The sequence below is a fragment of the Cervus canadensis genome, chromosome X (genome assembly GCF_019320065.1).
Source record: "Cervus canadensis isolate Bull #8, Minnesota chromosome X, ASM1932006v1, whole genome shotgun sequence".
NCBI classification, from domain to species: domain Eukaryota; kingdom Metazoa; phylum Chordata; class Mammalia; order Artiodactyla; family Cervidae; genus Cervus; species Cervus canadensis.
Window position 1 is genome coordinate 137,743,705 of NC_057419.1, and position 19,585 is coordinate 137,763,289.

Sequence of the window (19,585 nt, forward strand, 5' to 3'; positions counted from 1 at the left end):
CAAAGTACTTTCCTCCAGTGTTCTCATCTGTACAATGGGTGATTTGGATTAAGCTAATAGTTCTTAATTGAAATATTCTACTCCCAGGAGGTATTTTGAGAGCAATTTTGGTCAAAATGATTGGGAAAAGCTCTTAGGTAGGCACCAAGTATGATAGATGTTCCATACACTACAGAGAATTGTCCTTCATCCTATGCTACATTTAGAAGACCTCTGGATATTCATGGAGGTGAAAAGTCTGAACATAATCACACTTTACTTACTGAAATGGATGTTTATCTTTTTATTATTACTAATGAAAACTACCCAGTAAACAAAGATTGAAATTTTTCCCCCAGAACTTTACCATGAGTTATTCACCATTTCAGACAATCACTACACTAACAACAACTCCAATTGTGGTACTTGAATCAGCAATATCACATTCCAGAATCATTCTGCTTCAGCAGATGGTAACATTCCTGATGATTCTGCATCTAGCTGTTGGCCTCTGATGACTTCATTATATCTTCTAATAAAGCCATGTATGAGCATTTACATATGAAAATACATATTGTTTCATTATAAATGACTTTTTGTTGGAGTGCTTTCTTTTCAGCAAAGGGAATCAGCTATATGTATATGTATATCCCCTCCCTCTTGAGCCTTATAGATGACTTTTGTTTTTTCTTTGCAATATAATTATGGCATAATAGGTGCTTTTCAAATTATTGCTTACATCTTCATTATAACTTATTCTTATGGTTTTCTTTCCATGAATCAAGAAAGAATAATAAATACTTATAATAAAAAATGGTATGCTGCTATGGAGAACAGTATGGGGATTCCTTAAGAAACTAGGACTAAAACTACCATATGATGCAGCAGTCCCACTACTGGGCATATACCCTGAAGAAATCATAATTGAAAAAGACACACGTACCTCTGTGTTCATTGCAGCACTATTTACAATAGTGAGGACTTGGAAGCAACCTAGATGTGCATCAATGGGTGAATAGATAAGGAAGTTGTGGTCCATATGTACAGTGGAATATTACTTAGCTACAAAAAGTAACACATTTGAGTCAGTTCTAATGAGGTGGATGAACCTACAGCCTATTATACAAAGTGAAGTAAGTCAGAAAGAGAAAGACAAATATCATATGTCAATGCACGTATACAGAATCTAGAAAGATGGTACTGATAATCCTACTTGCAGGGCAACACAGGAGACACAGGCATAAAGAACAGACTTTTGGACTATGTGGGAGAAGGAGAGGGTGTGATAATTTGAGAGAATAGCATTGAAATATATACATTACCATATGGAAAATAGATAGCCAGTGGGAATTCTCTATATGACACAGGGACCCCAAAGCTAGATCTCTGTAACAACCTAGAAGGGTGGGAAGGGGAGGGAGGTGGTTTCAAGAGGGAGGGGACCTATGTATACCTATGGCCAATTCATGTTGGCGGATGGCAGAAACCATCACAATGTTGTAAAGTAATTATCCTCTAGTTAAAAATTTAATAATAAATAAATAAATAATGATGTGGTGGTCTGATAAGAGTTAAGAACCAGCGTATTCAGTGATCTCTCAGGGCCTTTCCAGTTCTAATTTTCTGTGGGTATAAGAAATGGTTGGATTTTAAGAGAGGGAGAAAGCATTCCACGATGGGAATGACACCAGTGATGTAGCCAGGTTTAGCAGGGGTTAACGTGTCTGCAGACAAGCCAGGATAGGGCAGAGACTTCCTCTGTGCTTGATCTTGCCATGTTCCCTGGAAGCCACTCCTTTTATTTCCTCCACCCCTCAGTGTAACTGAAGACTCCTGCGGGAACTGCCAGGGCCAGCATTACAGGAAATTGCCTTGTGGCCTTCTCTGGTTACTTTCCTCAGTGACAGAAGACAGTGATGGCTTCCTGTCTGTTAGCTGGGTGTTTCTGCCTCCTTGTTCTGCCAAGTTCCTAAGAAACCTTAGCTTCTGCTCCTTACATTTTTGTTCAGCTCCTGTTATTGGGATTTTTCCCCACTGTCTTGTCCAGCTCCCTTGCCTCCAGCCTCCTTGCTCCATACTAGAGATCTGAAAACTTTGGGTCCATAATAGACAAATGTTATGGGACACCTAAAGGGCGATGTTTGAAATTAGGCCATAGCTACAAACAGATAGCACTTCAACTTTGGCAATGCCTGTTGAGTCCACTCCCTAGAAAGTGATGAATGTATCGTCTGGTTACATACTGGTTTTATTTTCTTCTTACTAATTATGTGTGTTCATTGAGGACTCCTTGGAAAATACAGAACTATATGGAAAAGCCAATAGAAATGATCCATTATCCCAGGAAATATAGTACTCAACATTAGACAAAGGGAGCACAGTGTCAGCGAGGATTCAGTTCAGTGCTGCTGTCTCCCTATTCTCTATTCCATCCCAGCCTGCAGCTTCTGCCTCCCATGGCACCTCTTGATCTCACCCTTATGAAAACTTGCCTGTCCTGTATACCATAAAGTGGAGGGCAAACTGGAAAGTGTACAATAGCACTTACCATGTCAAAGGCATAGGAGAGAGATAAAATATCTCATATCAGGAAGGTGTTTGGAATCTAAAACAGCAATATTTTGTCATAGCTCTGCCATCACTACCTTATTACTGAGGTGTTGTGGTGATAAAGGGTTGCGGGAATGTCTAAAGAGATAAGAGACCATCTGAGAAATTCACAGTGCTCCCTGGGAAGCAGGAAAAGGCTCACAGTACAAAGAGGCAAGAATGATTAAGTGTGAGGCTGGCTCATAAAAATGCCTTTCTCTTTTGAAAAAAAAAACAGCCAAGATCAAACAAACAAACAAAAAAAAGTTGGATGATACTAAATCCATCCCAGAGATAAAGTTCTTATTTCAGATAATAGTTAGAATTTATGTTTTGCTTTTTCCCCAAGGTGGATAGGGTCAGAATGGCAGTTTCCAGATTTTTGGATCTTTGCATTGAGACAGAAGACTTAGAAAACACTAAGACATAAGGATTAAGATCAAGGCATTGGAGTCAGCCAGACCTATGTTCAAATTCCAGCTCCATGAGGTCATCAAACATTTGTCACATTGGGAATGCGATGTTGGACAGCACAGATAAGGTCCCTGCTTACATGGAGCTTACATTCTAATGGGGGGAGACAGATGTTTAATGTTGAAAGGTAGCATCGTGGTATGATTGGAAGTAACTAGGGGCTGCTTGGGGTTGAGTGGCAAGGAAAGGACTCTCTGAGAACAGACAGTTGAACTGAGACTTGGGTGGTAAAAAGTGGCCAGCCATCAAAAACATCTCTGGGAAGAGCATTCCAGGCAGAAGTGACAGCTGGGACAAAGGCCCTGAGGCAGGACAAGTGAATAGATTGAATACCAGTGTGACTGAAGTAGAGTGAGCCAGGGAGAGAGCAGAGGAGAAGAAATCAGAGAGGGTCAGCACCTGGCAGGTCATGTAGTGGGCGGTGGCTTGTAGAAATTCAGCTAGTAATCATTATCATCTTACAGCAAAGAAGGAAAAAGAATGTTGGAGAGTTTGAGGGGATACTGTACAATATCACCTCAGGAACTTGGATCTGACTAGCTGGGCCCAGGGGTATCACTGTAAGGTTTGAATGCTGTGCTGAAAGTGGGGCCTGAACAAAACAATTCTGAGGGCAGAGTGCAGGGTGGGTATTTTCATATATCATTACATTGCTGGCAGTTGAAATTTCTCTCAAGTTCTCTGCTACAGCCACTGCTTTCTCAATGAGTGCAAGGATAGATGTTCAGTGGGACACAGGGTATGTCTAGAGTCTATTTCCAGCCCCATATAGAGAAATGCTCTTGTATTTTATGACTGGAATGTCTACTGATGAGCAAGTATTTAAGTCACAGTTCCCCAACCAGCTATCAAACTGGCTCTTTAGTGAGTTATGTTGTGGTTTGGTTGCTAAGTCTCTTTGCAACCCCATGGACTGTAGCCCACAAGGCTCCTCCATCCATGGAATTTTCCAGGCAAGAATACCGGACTGGGTGGGTAACCATCTCCTTCTCCAGTGGATCTTCCCAACCCAGGAATCATTGTACCCACATCTCCTGCATTGGCAGAAGGATTCTTTACCATTCAGCCATCTGGAAAGCCTTAGTGAGGCTTAGACATGACTTAAAAGGGTGCTTGCTTAAGATGACTTTTTATTTCATGTGACTCATGACACCTTCAAGTGAGATGATTAAGCTGCTCTGATTTATTTGGTTAGTAGGAGTGTGGCCACGGATTATGCTCCCTGGGCAGCGTTGCTTCTTACTTTATGTGGTGCACTAACTTTTTTTCTATTTTCTTTTTAATAGGGAGAGAAGAAGCCCTATGGGAAGCCATGTGGGGGCCAAGACTGCAATGGGGGCTGTAAGTGCTCTCCTGAGAAAGGAGCCAGAGTAAGTTGTTGCTTTCATTGTTGAAAGACAAATAGTCCCAGGAGCCGATTTCTGAAGTGTGTATGTTTTCTTTAGAATTAAACTGCTTAGAATTTACTCTTGTGACCTCATGGAGCAAGCAAAGTGATGAGGACCAGCTGGAAGGAGCTTTGCAAACGAATGATAGACAGAACTAGATCAGTCAGTCTCTGAAGGACTGGGAAGAGGTTTCTTTCATTGACTCAATGCCAAGGTTTCCTCCAGGTTTCATCTGGAGTGTTTCCAAAAGGCAATTAGGTTGTGCAGATTATGATATGTTTGTAGATACATGTAAATTTCCATAGCTCATTTATATCCACTTGGTCCTTCCCTACCACTCTGGGGAACAAGTGGTCTGATTGTTATCTCCAGACTAGGATGTGATTCATCCAAAATCAAGGGTATAGGGTAGCCATAAAGTCTAAAAATAGAGGTGATTATACATAAAGAATGATCTATGACATGTTTCATAACATTACATGATTTATTCAATACATTGTCCTTTAATAGCCATGCCCAGTTCAAATTGTTGTGCAGATTGCAATGAGCACAGTGCCTTGACACAGCATTTCTATCAATCCTCTATGCATATGTGTGTATTGCCCTGGATGACTTGTATTTTTGATTTGCACTGAATAAACCTGCACCTTCAGTATAACTCAGCCAAAGGATTCAAGGGGATTCAATCTACAAAACAATAAAATCCAATCTATTAATATGTTTTCTGAATTTATGGCCACCCGGTAGAATTCAGATCTTCCGACTTCCAGCATTGTATCTGCACTCTCATCACACTCAAACAAGCCTAAGCGCTTACATTGTCAAAGAAAGGTAGCATTAATAGGTCAACCAAACCCTCAAAAACAGCTGAACGGAGAACAGAGTGACCGCTCCACCTCCTCTTTCATTATCTTCCATTTGCAGGAAAGTGAAATGTCAAACTCTGCCAGAATTTGAAGGAAAAGTATAAAAAACCATCTCTAAATCAAAAGGGGCCAGACCTATTATATATTAAAGGCACAGACTTAGAGAATCATAAAATATCAGAAAGGAAAGATATCTTCATGAGCTTCTCATCTTAACCACAGTTTGTATAGAGGAAATATACTCTGAGAAGGAAGATGACTTCCCAGGGTCACACAGCAAATTGATGACAGATTCAGACTATTACCTGGGTCTTTTGATTTCTCGCCTATTTACTTTACCCACTGCTGTCTCCCAGGGAAGTCTTGTTCACTCTAGCCACTGAGACCCATGTTCTTGCCTCTGATCTACAATCAGGGAACACTTTGGAAAAAAAATAGTAATTCTACAACAAATATGTGAATACGTTCTTAAACAACAGCAAGCAACACAGACAAAGCAAACATCTCCCTTGATGTTTTCACAGTCCCACAATTGTCTTTCTGGTCTTTCCTGTATGTGATCAAAGGTATGTATGAATATGTATAAAAATATTGGGTTGGCCAACAAGTTCATTCAAGTTTTCCTATATGATCTTATGGAAAAACTAGAATGAATTTTTTGGCTAACACAATAGTTTCATTTTCTGTTTTTCTCCAAAATATAATAGTACGTGTATATTCTGTGCCTTTTTTGTTTGTTTGTTTGGTCAAATGACATGTCCTTAAGATCTTTTCCCTCTACCCCGCAGTTTAATTTAGCCATTACCCTTTTGGTGAACACTTATTCTTTCCAAATTTCTGCTATTTTAAAAAATGAAAGTGCTGCAGTGGAAATCCATGAACAGGCCTCCTTGTACTCATTTTTAGTATAGATATAAAGGATCAGAATTACTAGATATAAGGGCAATGGGCATTTTGAATTTTCAAAGCTACAAGTACCCCACAGATTATCTATTCTAATTTATTTACACTCCCATCAGCATTGTTGTTCAAGAGTGCCCAAGTTTGTGTACCCTTGCCAGCACTTGACATTTTTGCTAATATGGGTGAAAATCATTCCAATTCCCAGACTATAGATAAGCTTAAGCATCTTTTCACATATTCATTGCATGTTTGTATCTCTTATGTGAATTTCCTGGACATATCCTCTCCCTATTTTCCTAAGGGGTGATTCTTATGGATTTATTTTACCCCCCAAAAAGATACAGCAAATAAAAATGGCTCAAGTGGAAGCAGATGAGATTTGAAGTTTGACACAGAAGGGCATTTCCTGATGGATTGTGGGGGGTAGGAAGTTGCTCGGACCCTGAGAAACTGAGAAATAGTTCTGAACTGTTTGTGGGGTTGGGGAGAATTTAAAAGTAGAAATTTTTGTATATTCTGAACAGAGGTCAGTCCTACACCAGGCGAACATGCTTCTGATGACCTCATTGTTTCACCCCTGGCTGAGATTTTGATCTTTGAAGATGGAAGGCAGTAGATTTCCTCTGTGAGGAGCTCTCATCTGGATTCCAAACATCTGGGGCCCTAATCTGGCTTCTCCTTTGAAAACATGAGTGGTTGAAGGGGCATGGGATGGAGAAAAATAGAATATCATCGCATAGATTTTTTTCTTCAATATTTAAAAGACTCAATATCCACACAGTCAAATATGTTCCTAAAAGTTTGTTTGTGAAAGCCTGAAGTTTCTGGGAATGTTTGTCGAGGTTCGTGAACCAAACCAAACTGTATTTCTTGAGTCAAGAGCATGGATGTCCTATTTCCCAAGGAGACCAAGAGGCCAGCGCATGTGGGGCCGATCCAGAGCACACGGGTGCTTGAAGCTGCCCGAGCAGCCAGGTCTTTTTACTCATCCTCCCTACCCTCCTGCGTTCCCAGGGGCAAGCAGGATTGTTTAAACTGGCCCCAGAACCGTTGACCCTGCAGGGCAGCCCCTCAGTACCCCTTTTGTGCAGATGTCAGAAAGATTTGAGACTGTTTTCCTTAGCCGAGAAGAGGGCCCCATTTGGATTTCAAGCTGTTCCTCTCAAGCTCCGTGGGTTGGGAGTGGAACGGAACGTTGGGTCACCCCTGAGATATGCCACAGCCCTTGGTGGGCCTGCCTCCTGCCTTGGGGAGACATTAAGTACATAGCTTGCTGGATAGTGTGTATTTTTTCTTTGACAAAGCCCTCTTGAACTGACTAAGACATTTACACAACCCCTTGCACTCCTGTGTGACTAGGATCCAACTCTTTGGGGCTTAAGTCATCTCAAACTGATTTCTCGAAGGTATGCCCTACCTGTAAAAAGTCCTTGCCCAACGTTGCTGGGCCACTTTGTGCTTTCCAACGCATCTTTTTCTCAGGGTCTGTATCATAATCTGTATGCAACAAATAAGCTATTAAGTGACTTGTCCAAGGTCACTAGCCTGTCGGTGGATAAATCATCCTAGTTTAGGAGAATGGCAACTTTTTTTTCTTTTTGGCTGTGCAGGATCTTAGTTCCCTGACCAAAAATCAAACCCATGCCCCCTGTGGTGGAAGCACAGAGTCTTAACCACTGGACCACCAAGGAGGTCCCGAAAATGGCAAAGTTAAAAATGACATGCCTAGTAATGTTACATAAAAATGTTCTCCCCATCTCCCCTGGACATTTAAATTTGGATTTAATCTTTGACTTCCAGCTTTCTTTCTTGAGGGTAAGTGTTTTTATCTGGAAGAAACATTCTTTTTTTTCCCATATTTTAATTTTTAAAAACTTTTTATTTTGTATTGGGGTATAGCCAATTAACAATGTTGTGATAGTTTCAGGTGGACAGCAAAGGGAGTCAGCCATACAAATACATGTATCCATTCTTCCCCAAACTCCCCTCCCATCCAGACTGCCACATAACATTGAGCAGAGTTCCCTGTACTGTACAGTAGGTCCTTGTTGGTTATCCATTTTATATATAGCACTGTGTACATGTCCATCCCAAACTCCCTAACTATCCCTTCTCCCAAGCAACCTTAAGTTCATTTTGTAAGTCTGTGAGTCTCTGTTTTCTAAGTTCATTTGTATCATTCCTTTTTAGATTCCACATATAAGGGGTGTCATATGATATGAAAGAAACATTCTTTTGAGTTGTTCTCCTCCCTAGTATTTTTTTTTCTTCTGCCATTGGACTGATCAAATCATTGTAGGTTGGCATTTCCATCCCTTGCCCTTTTTTCCCCCCTGGATTTGAAAGCTGTCCCTGCATTATACTCCACCAGTGTGTTTTCTGAGTTGGGAGCAGGCAGGACTGCTGGTTTTGTTCTGAGCCTACTATTCCTTACTAACATTTCAGAGTTTTCCATTTTAACAGTGTTCTGGTGTTTGCATACAGCGTGGGGAGCGCCTACTTATCCGTGCCACCTAAGGGTGCATTATTGCACAAAATCTCAAACCCTGGGAAATGTTTGAATGCCCCCCAGATAAGGGCTGTTGGCCCCTCTTTTATGGCCTGGGAAGCTGTGTCCTAGCTAGAGAGCTGATGCGGCTAGCCTGAGTTTCACATGAAACAGCCCAGGTTTCTTAATTCCTTATCTCTGGCTTGCATCATGCTGCTTCTTTGGCATGAAGTGTGTTTCCCATGAATTCCAGAGCTCAGATGCATTCACCACCAGCCCTTAAATTTACTCTCCTCCTGCAAACAGCTGGCATTCCCTGTGTCAGCTGGCTGGTGCCATGGCTACCGAGAGGCCGTTTCATTTTTTTTTCCTGAATCAGGGCATTGCTGTGCACATCTTTCCCTTCTCGCTGGGTGCCCTCCCCCACACCCATGCCCTGACTCACTACTACCACAGACACCGTGGTCCTTAACCTCTGTGGGTCCAAAGCGACAGCAATTCACGCGCATGACCTCCTGGGGTGGCCAGACCTTGTTCCAGTTACTTGCGCTCAGGAATCTTGCCTTCATTGCCCACTGACTCCTCACCCCTGTACAGGTTGGCCTCACTGCTCACGCTGGTCACCACTAACCTGCCTATTGCCAAAAACAATGGACGTTTTTCATTCTTACCTTCTTTGACTTCTCTGCTGCACGAGACACCGCCTTCTTTCCTGAAATGCTCTGTGCCCTTGGATGTCATCATGCTTTACTCTCCCTATTCCGACTGGAATTCCCCAGGGTTCTATCCTCATCCTACTTCCCTTCTCACTGTAGCTCTCTCCCAGGAAAAGTGAAAGTGTTAGTCACTCAGTCATGTCCGACTCTTTGCGACCCCATGGACTGTAGCCCACCAGGCTCCTCTGTCCATGGGGATTCTCCAGGTAAGAATACTGGAATGGGTTGCCATTCCCTTCTCCAGGGATTTCAGCTACCACCCATACAATGATAGATATTCAGTCTCTAGTTCTAGCTCAGACCTTTCTCCATAGCTTCAGGTCAGCACTGTCAGTTTCTTGCTGGGTATCTCTGCTAAGAGTTTCACTGGCACCATAAACATGTATTACACAGAATTCAACCAGTAACCCTCACCAGACACGATACTTCCTAAGTCCTACCTATTTCTTCCCCATCTCAGTGCATGGCCCCACCAAGCACTCCATTCATTGCTCAAGCTGGAAATCCCAGAATTATTCTTATCTTCTCTTTCTTTCCCCCACTATCACCTCCATTTCATCATCAAATCCCATCTATTTATCTTTCTAAAGAAAGCTCAGAAAATCCATCCACATTTCTTCATACCTGTTTCTTCAATCCAGAGCTGTATAGTTTCTTGCCTGAGTTCCCTTAATGGCCTCCAGACTGCTCTCCCATCCTCCAGTCCCACTGTTTCCCATCCATTTGCTACTCTCCTGTCATCTTTCCAAAACATAAATATGATCATGAAAATGTTGCTTAAAATCTCTCAATGGCTCCCCATAGATCTCACAATAAAATCTTAACTCTAGCAGGCTTATCAAGTCCTCCATGGCAGGCCCTTGACTTCTCTCCAACATTCTCTTTCATCACAAGGAGCCTCCCTCTTCAGAAAAAGAAACAAGACAAAACCATACACAAAAATGGACTATTTACAGTTCACAATACCTGCTGTGTTATTTAATGTGCTTCAGGTTTTATACCCGCCACTCCCTTTACATGTCATTCCTTTTTGTATGTGCTTCTACTCTCTCTATCTTTTCTCTGCTGACTTGCTTCTATCTACCCATCCTTTGAAACTGAACACAGACTTCACCTCCTGAGAAGCTCTCCAGGATTAATGGTTATCCACTCTTCTCATCCTGAACTGCAGCAATCTAATGATTTGTCTGCTTTCCATTATCTTTATGAAGTCCTTAAGGGCAAAGACTTGGTGTCCTTAGACTCTACAGGGGCAGTAGGCACTTACAAACTGTTTCACAAAGGTCTGACCAACCAACTAGCCAATTTGTTTGGGTATGGTTCCAGCCTTGCTCATCTGAATTAGCTCTTAAGTTGCTATGAAGTAGATGAGAGTCTCTTCTAGGGAGGAATCCATTCTGCTAAAAGAAGGCAGAGAGCCAGGGCAGTCATTTCCATAGCTCTTCTCAGTCCTGTTCACTGTAAGAATTGCAGCTCTTTCTCACACTCTGGTTCCCATAGCTTGCTTTGGGATTCTGCTCTACCTAACTCCTCTGGGTTTTTGACCTTGACCTCTTCTTCTGCCTGATTGCTTCTTTCTCAGTGTCTAGCAATGTCAGAGACTTGGCAAAATGCTGTTGTTTAACTACCAGCAATTCATTCTTTTTCCAAGGTGAGGACCTCTTCATGAATAATTATGAGTCAAAGATAATTGCAAACTTTCTTTTTGACACTGCTTTCACCCTTCTCTCCACCAAACCTTTTGCTTACAGCCTCGTAGCCTTATGGTTGATGGTCTTCACTTGCCCTTGCTCTTCCTTGTGGGGTGAACGGGAAAGTGTCTGTGCAGGGAAGTAGCCACTGGGTGTTTAAAGGTAGGGGAGGGAGGTTAAAAAAAAAACAAAGATCCCTGTGTATTTTAAATATAGTTATTTAGGTCAAGGATAATTGATGATAATGTTAAAAGTCAGTGTCTCTGCCCTGAGTCAAGATGCAGTCGTAGCCCAGCAGATGTTTGTGGTTATCTTAATCCTCTCTTTGATCACACAGGGACAGTATGGGATTTCTGGAATATATTATCTGTACTAGTGAGGGAGGCTTCTGTTAGAGAGGAGCCAAGGAGCTGGAGGAGGAGATAAATACACAGCTGTGGAGTCAAGGGCACTGCTTTAGATACCCAGAAACAGTGCCAGGCCTGAGCTCTGCCAACTGGATGACATTAGGCTGGTGCTTCCCCCTCTCAGGGTCCCAGTTTAACCATCAATAAGTGAGGGTTTGGGCGGGGTGATCCCAAAGAACCCACCCGCTCTGATGATCCAAGTCAGACCCTGTGTTACTGTACTGTGACAGTTCCTTGCCCCTAAAGTGTCTTATCGCACTTTCTAGTGTTGCAGTGAGATATGGAGGGCCATGTTTGACAGTGTTTTACCTTCTGGAGGGGTGTCTTGGCAACTGCCTCAGATGGAAATCACTTGCCTTGGCTTTTTAGTTCCGATGCTGGAAGCGCCTAACAGCTGAAGTTGCTCCCCTGCAGGAATGCACTGTGCTCTCCTCCTTGGCTATCTGGCTGGTGTGATATGAAGAGACTCACAGGGATGTCGCCTTGCCACACGCACCCTCCCCACCTTGATATCTTCCCTCCCTGGCCAGCTTGCAATTCTAGCTTTAGAGACCCACTCCTTATGTTAAGCATGGCTGTGTCTTTGCATTGCTTGAATCTGTTGCATAGGCTTCTCTGATAAGAGGAGGCAAGCTTATCCTGAATACCTGGGGAGGAGCAGTGTGCACAAATCTTTAGGGACTTCCTCAGTTTCCTTGTGCTGCCCTGTTCAGCCATATGTCAGAGACACTGGATATCAAGACATGGGTGAGCATCTTGCCCACCGATGTGTGACATGGTCTCTCCTCCTAGGGTCTGCCTTCCTCTTCCCTCCCCAGCCATATACAGGAAGTCCCCTACACACAAGCAAGTTCCATTCCAAGAGTGCGTTGTAAGTCCAATGTGTTCTTAAATCCAACAGAGTTAGCCTAGGTACCCAAAGAATACAATTGGTTATGTAGTGCTGTGCTGTCGTAGGTTAATTATACTTTTCACCCAAATAATACATGAAAAACAGATAAACATAAAAATAAAGAAAACATTTTTAATCCTACAGTACAGTACCTTGAGAAGTACAGTAGAACAGCACAACAGCTGGCATACAGGGGCTGGCATCGAGTGAACAGGTAAGAAGAGTTGCTGACTAGAGGACGGAGAGGAGGTGGGAGATGGCAGAGCTGAAGGATTGTCAGCAATAGGAGACAGAGGGCAAGCTGCAATTTCATTCACACCTGATGTTGATGTATCGCATGTTTGCATTTTTTTAAATTTTTTTTATTAGTTGGAGGCTAATTACTTCACAACATTTCAGTGGGTTTTGTCATACATTGATATGAATCAGCCATAGAGTTACACGTATTCCCCATCCCGATCCCCCCTCCCACCTCCCTCTCCACCCGATTCCTCTGGGTCTTCCCAGTGCACCAGGCCCGAGCACTTGTCTCATGCATCCCACCTGGGCTGGTGATCTGTTTCACCATAGATAGTATACATGCTGTTCTTTCGAAACATCCCACCCTCACCTTCTCCCACAGAGTTCAAAAGCATGTTTGCATTTTTGAACGTTCACAACATGAAGGTTCATATGTAATGGACCTACTGTAATCCTCTCTCCTCTTCTTGCTGTTTTCTGGTCTCTAACTGCCTTCTTTCTCCTTCCTGGCTTCTCTCCCTCTGGCTCTAGCATTGCTAGCGCTCCATCACTCATTCTCATTTTCCCTAGCGTGGCCTCCTCCCCTCAGTTACTTCCCTCTGCTTTCAGTGGCCTGGGCTTGCTTCCTGTGTCACCAGTCCCAGTTTTTTCTTCTCTTGGAGCACGCATGACAGCAGCAGGAGATGGGAAAGAGAGGCTGAGATGTACTTTACAGAGGCGTTGCACTTCTCCAGAGATTCTAAATCTCAAAATGTGGATCAGTGGTCTCCAGAAATGGTGGGGGTGAGGGGAGGGGAGGTTGGCACATTCAGTCCACTGTAAAATCAGCATAAAAGAAAATATTATGATTTCTATTTCCATTTAAATTGAAAATGTCCAGAAAGAAATTAAGATTTGGATTTAAATGATTTAATTTATGTAAAGTACTTAAAACAGTGTGTAGTGCACTGAGAGCTATCTAAGTATTAGCTATTATTATCACTACTATTCAGCCTTTCAAATATGTAATACACATATTGCCACTGGTACCCTCTGTTGCGTATGCTTTGTAAGGTATTCTGAAGGAAGAATGGGAGCCCACAGGTAGAAGGGTTGACCCTGGGCCCCTTACTCGTTTTTTTCCTGAATGTATACCAGAGATATTGCTATCTCCTTGGGTCCAGTTAAGCGGATTTCTAGATTATACTGTCTAACTACATTAACCCTCACAAAATGGGCAAGTGGCTTAAGAAGATGCCTGCAAATAAGCCATGTATTGAAGGTAATGCCAATAATGTAAGAACATGAAAATGGCAGTGCTCACATTTCTCTTACTCCTCGAATGAATTTTTCCATCAGCCTCACTGTGAGGGAAAACCCATGACAACCTAATCATATGTGACAAGAAGTCAGCAAAAAAGTAATTCAGGGATAATCAAAAAGACTACATGAAATATGGATTTATGCCCATTGTCAGTAATGAAAGATCTTGCCCTAAGTGCATATGGTGCCTTGAAATATTAGCTAATAATATAATGAAGCCATCACAATTAATAAGACATTTGACATGTCATATATTTCATCTTTATCTCATTTTCTATTTATTGTGTGTGTCTCATAATATATATGTGTGTGCATATATACATATATGCAGAATAGGACGTGTATATAATTTATATAATTACTAATAATATAGTGTGTACACATATAAAGCATGCTATATTTTTTTAACTGCAAAGCATGCAACCAGGAAGATAGCCGTACAACCAACTTTAGAGCCTCACCTTAACAACTATACAGAAAATAAAGAAATGGGAATGTCAGGAGTGAGACAGCAAAGAAATTTTAAGATGATAAAATCTCAAACCTGCAAGACTGGATCCAAGCCCCAAGTGGCATATCATAGTTTATAAAAGGCTTTCCCAGCATGCACATGAATGCTCTTTCCCTCTCTTTAAATATGAAGGCTTTTGGAAGAAGCCATTTCAGAGAGGTGAAGAGACTTTCCCAAGGTCCCTTGCGAGTAGCGTAGCAGAGATTTGAATCAATTATTCTATCCCCCCTGCTCAGTGTTCTTTCTACCATGTCAAATGTCCTCTTAATTTCATGGCCGTAATCAGCTGAGCTCATCATGGTCGGATTGTTATGAATGGTAGAATAGTTGTAGTGGAGAAAATCTGCCAAAGAGATATAGACCTGATATCAACAAATCTATCATCCTGCCCCCACCTCGTGAGAAATAACCCCTGACCGCATGTATAGCACCTGTTTATATCCTTGTCTGAGTTTTTAAATGTTTTCCTAGTATCTCAGTTTTTTAAAAGTTACAAGAACTGAAATCCATGCATAAGGAAAGCCTGGTTTTCATCTGTGATTGCAAGTCTTTTGAGGCATTACATAAATTTTTACAGCTCTGATACAGACCTGTCCCTTTCTGCAGGACACTCACTGTATATGCAGTGGAGTTAGAAATGTGTATAGATGAAACAACCAACTGTATGTCAAGGAAATAATATAGTGTCTTTTCTGAGAAAACTTGCATTAATGGAAGTCTTCCAAGAATGTTTAACAAAATTAATTGCATGGCATCTCTTCTAAGCTATAGAAGTCGATGGGAAAGAATGTGCATTGCTTTGCAGAAATTTGCCTTGCTATCATCTTTTCAAAAGAGCTTTTATTTTAACAAATAAAGCAGATGGCCAATTATTTAATGACCACCTTTACTTACAGAGGTAGAGGTTCTAGACTATGTTCTATGTTTTATTTTTCTCATTGTGTTGCATCAGGTTCAAGCCTATTGACAAACTTTTAAGGAAACACTCTGGAGAATATAGACATATTACAAGTACCAGACATGAGACTACACACAGACACACACACACACACACACCAGCTAGCAACAGCAACAGCCCTTAATTACGCAGCACTACACCATCTGATTGAAAGTCTGAATGGCAGAACACAAGTCCTCAGAAAGAGGTATTGGTATGGATGGGACTGAATTTAAGCAAACTCTTCTTTTAAATTATCATGACAAAAATGTTTCTTTAGGAAGATAAATGTGGTGGGGGCTGTGCAGAATGGATTAGAGTTAGAGACAGGATAGGCAGATAGAATGCTGTCTATTTTTAGAGCTTATGAGGCATGTCGCAAATCCCCTAGCACAATAGAGTGGAAACTTTGCATTTCCTGCTGCTCAGATCCTATCTTTCTTTAAATGATTCTCTGCAATCTTGAATACACACACAAAGACACATACACATTCAAGGAAAGATTCGATGACAAGGGCTTGTCTTCATTTTAGGTGAAGATATCACCTTCACCTTTGGGGCTTCCCAGGTAGGGCACAGCAACCCACTCCAGTACTCTTGCCTGGAGAATCCCATGGACTGAGGAACCTGCGGGCTACAGTCCATGGGGTCGTGAAGAGTCGGACACGATTGAAGTGACTTAGCACACACACACACACATCACCTTTTTATCTTTTTAATTAACTGAAAGATGGTACTAGCTCCTTTCCACCATATTCATCTAACTCCTTGGAAACCAATATCTCCATTGATTAGTCCCTGCTATTCCCAACTGAGAAAAACTCATCCCCAAACCAAGTGGAATCAGCAGCACTGAAATGACCCTATTTTGATTACAGAAACGACTGTATGATGCTTCTCTTCATCAGATGCTAAAAGCTCCAACAGTTACTATGATGCCCAGCAAGAAAGGCCAGCTCAGTGGGTTCTGAAAGAGCTTCTGTTTCCTACTTGATACATTTCATTGCGGGAGTTATGAGTGAATGGTAGAGTTTGAAGAATCATGAAAGAAAGAAGTCATTGGTTCATAGAAGACAGATCTTAAAGCTTGGTCAGCAGAGGAATCTACAGAATGCCTTAGAATGGTGCCCTTTTCCTGAATTACCAGTTGGGACGTTAGCAGGCTCTGTGGACTTAGCAATTGATTTTGCTTACAGTCAAATGACAGCTTTTACAGTTTTTGGATGGTTAAGTTTTACTCCTTAATTTTCGAAAAGCCAAAGGAAAAAATGTTCATTCCTTTAGACCCCAGGAAGATTAATGTATATGTTTGTTTATGAGCCATATCAAAGAAACCATGGTCTCTGTCCCTGTACATGTCTTTGCTAGTTCAAGTAATTGGAGTGACTTGGCATTCCACTGCTTTAGTTGGGTTCCTCTTGGATCTGACACCACTCAGTGGTTGCAGCCCCCTTCATATGTTGCTGGGGGAATGCCAGTAAAGCTATGAGTAAACCAGGGAGCTGGGGAGAAACAGGCTGTGGGGCCCAGAATGGAATGAGGGGTAACCAGGTTTCAGGAGCCAGATTTCCCCAGAGAGAGACAAAAAGAAAGCAAACAAAAGGAAGAGACAGGTCTAAACAGGCACCCCAGACAGGGCCCCTGTGCTGTAAGAACAGAGCCTTAAACTTCACAAAGCTCAGGAAGGGAAGGGAGCCAGGGGTTAAACACAGCCTTTGCAATTCACTTGAAGAATGATTAACTGAACACACATAGAAAAGCCACACATGTTCATATAGAGCAACATTTATTATTCTTAAAACCCACTTAGACACTCCATGAATTTAGAAATCTACCTAAACCTGTAGATCCACATAGATATTAATATTGATCCTCAGAAACCCCGAGGGTACACACCCTTAGAAACACAGACTCAGAGAGGCTCAGCAGCAAAAAAATACCGGGAGTCCCACCATGCCTAACAGTGGGCTGGTTTTTGAGGCATGCGACAGAGTTTAATGAACTCATAAAATCCAGTACTGGCACCTGGGCCCAAGCCTCCAGTGACTGGCACCAGAGTAAGAAAAATGAACTTCTCTTTGAATTTTACCTACCAAATCAAGTCCAAACCTAGCTCTAGCTCTAAGAGCAGGATGGAAGCCTGTCTCCTCCATCTCATCCTGTGTGAAACGAGGAGTCAGGCTTGAAGGCCTCCCAGGTCCCTTGGAGGAAGCAGGGCATGCAGAGTGGCCCCCTCCTTCCCCACAGGCTCATTTACAGCCTAAAGACAAACAGCCCCCAGACCCACAATTTGACCAGAGCCCACGGGATCTCCCTCATGCCCAGCTATCCCAGGGGAACTTGATATCCTGGGGTTTGGCACCGGCTCTTCACACGGTCTCCAGAAGTTCCTGCTCCTCGGGGCTCTCCCAGCCCAGTGCCCACTCCCACACCCAGCCAGCCCCAGGGGCCTGGTGGCTGGGTCTCCAAGGGGACCTCTGGGGTCGATTCACAAGGCTGCCTCCAAGGGGAGGAGGCCAGCCTGGCCCGGAGGAGACGGCCTTTCTGGCAGGAGACACAGAATTGCCTCCACAACCAGAGAGGGCAGCCCAGGGCAGCCTTGAACCAATGACCTACCACCCCACCACTTTCATGGCCCAAATCCAGTGGCTGCTGACATTTAGCAATGGGAGAAGCCAGTTGGGAAGAAGCAAACAGGAAAACAAACACAACCTGGGAACTTTGGACCAGCTTCCAAACTGAAAGTCCTCAAATATCCCTTGTCTGCCCCCTCGCAAAAAAAGGCCCTCTTATGAAAAAAAATGGAGGACCCTTACATTCCAGGATGGCAGAGCCAAAAGTACCTCAGGAATCCTGTAGTCCAACCATTTAATCTTACGTATGGGGGTCCAGAGTGAGGAAGAGATGCAAACTCTAGGGGGTTTTCCTTGATTATAAAGGCCAGGAGTGTGTGTGTGTGTGTGAGAGAGAGAGAGAGAGACAGAGACAGAGACAGAGACAGAGACAGAGAGACGATCTGAGCTGCAATCCTGAACCATGGAACTTGTGAGCAGGTATGCCTTCACCCCAGTGACCAGAAATTTTTCCCACTGCCCAGGGATCCACAGGTACTCAGGACAGGGTTGGGAAATTTTTCCATCTTGGTAGTACAAGAAATTACAGTGGTTGAGAGCACAGGTTTTATTTTTTTTTCCATTTATTTTTATTAGTTGGAGGCTAATTACTTTACAATATTGTAGTGGTTTTTGTCATACATTGACATGAATCAGCCATGGATTTACATGTATTCCCCATCCCGATCCCCCCTCCCACCTCCCTCTCCACCCGATTCCTCTGGGTCTTCCCAGTGCACCAGGCCCGAGCACTTGTCTCATGCATCCCACCTGGGCTGGTGATCTGTTTCACCATAGATAATATACATGTTTCGATGGAGAGCACAGGTTTTAGAGCCAGATCTTTTAAAAGCCCATCTTTTAAGATCTGGCTCTATTATTTACTAGATATGTAAGCTTTACCCAGTGGTTCTCAACCAGCGGCAGTCTTACCAACCAAGGAACATTTGGCCAGGTATGGAAATATTTTGGGTTGCCATAATTGGTGGGGTGCTACTGGCATCTAGTCTATAGAGAATAGAGAAGCTGGTAAACATCCTATGTTGCACAGGACAGCCCCCTACAACATGGAATTATCTGACCCAACATGTCAATAGTGTCAAAGTTAAGAAACCCTGTTTCAGGCAAGTAACCATCCTGAGCTTCAGTTTCTTCATCTGTGACCTGGAGTAATAGTAACTATCCCACAGGGTTGTTATAATAATTAAATAGGCTAAAATATATAAAAACAATTAGTGCAGTGCCCAGCACAAAGTGCTCTACTGATTATTAGCTATTAGTTCCTCAAACCATCTCTTAACTCCACCTTCTCTTATAGTTACTGGTGCATATCTCTATTCCCCTTACAGCATAACTCTCTGAAATAGTTGTTTATACTCAAAATCTCCACTTTTCACATTCTCTCTCAAATCCACTCTAATCAGGCTTCATTGCCTTTGCTCCTATCTTATAAAGGTCACCAGTGACATCCACTTTGTTAATTCCAGCAATCATCTCTCAGTTTTTGTCTTACTTGACCTGCCACCAGCATTTGAAATGGCTTTTCATTCTTTCTTTCTTGAAAAACTTTCTTTGCTTGGCTTCCAAGAC

The 19,585-nt window shown here is 42.6% G+C and overlaps 1 protein-coding gene across 2 annotated transcripts in view; it reads left to right on the top strand.

Moving 5' to 3' along the window:
• The window catches only part of COL4A6 (collagen type IV alpha 6 chain), a 314,375-nt gene that overhangs the window by 135,527 nt on the left and 159,263 nt on the right, over positions 1-19,585 (top strand). For both annotated transcript variants that reach the window (XM_043457815.1, XM_043457816.1), the window contains exon 3: positions 4,329-4,412. In XM_043457815.1, the coding sequence (XP_043313750.1) occupies positions 4,329-4,412 (84 nt within the window). The remainder of the gene's footprint in view (positions 1-4,328; positions 4,413-19,585) is intronic.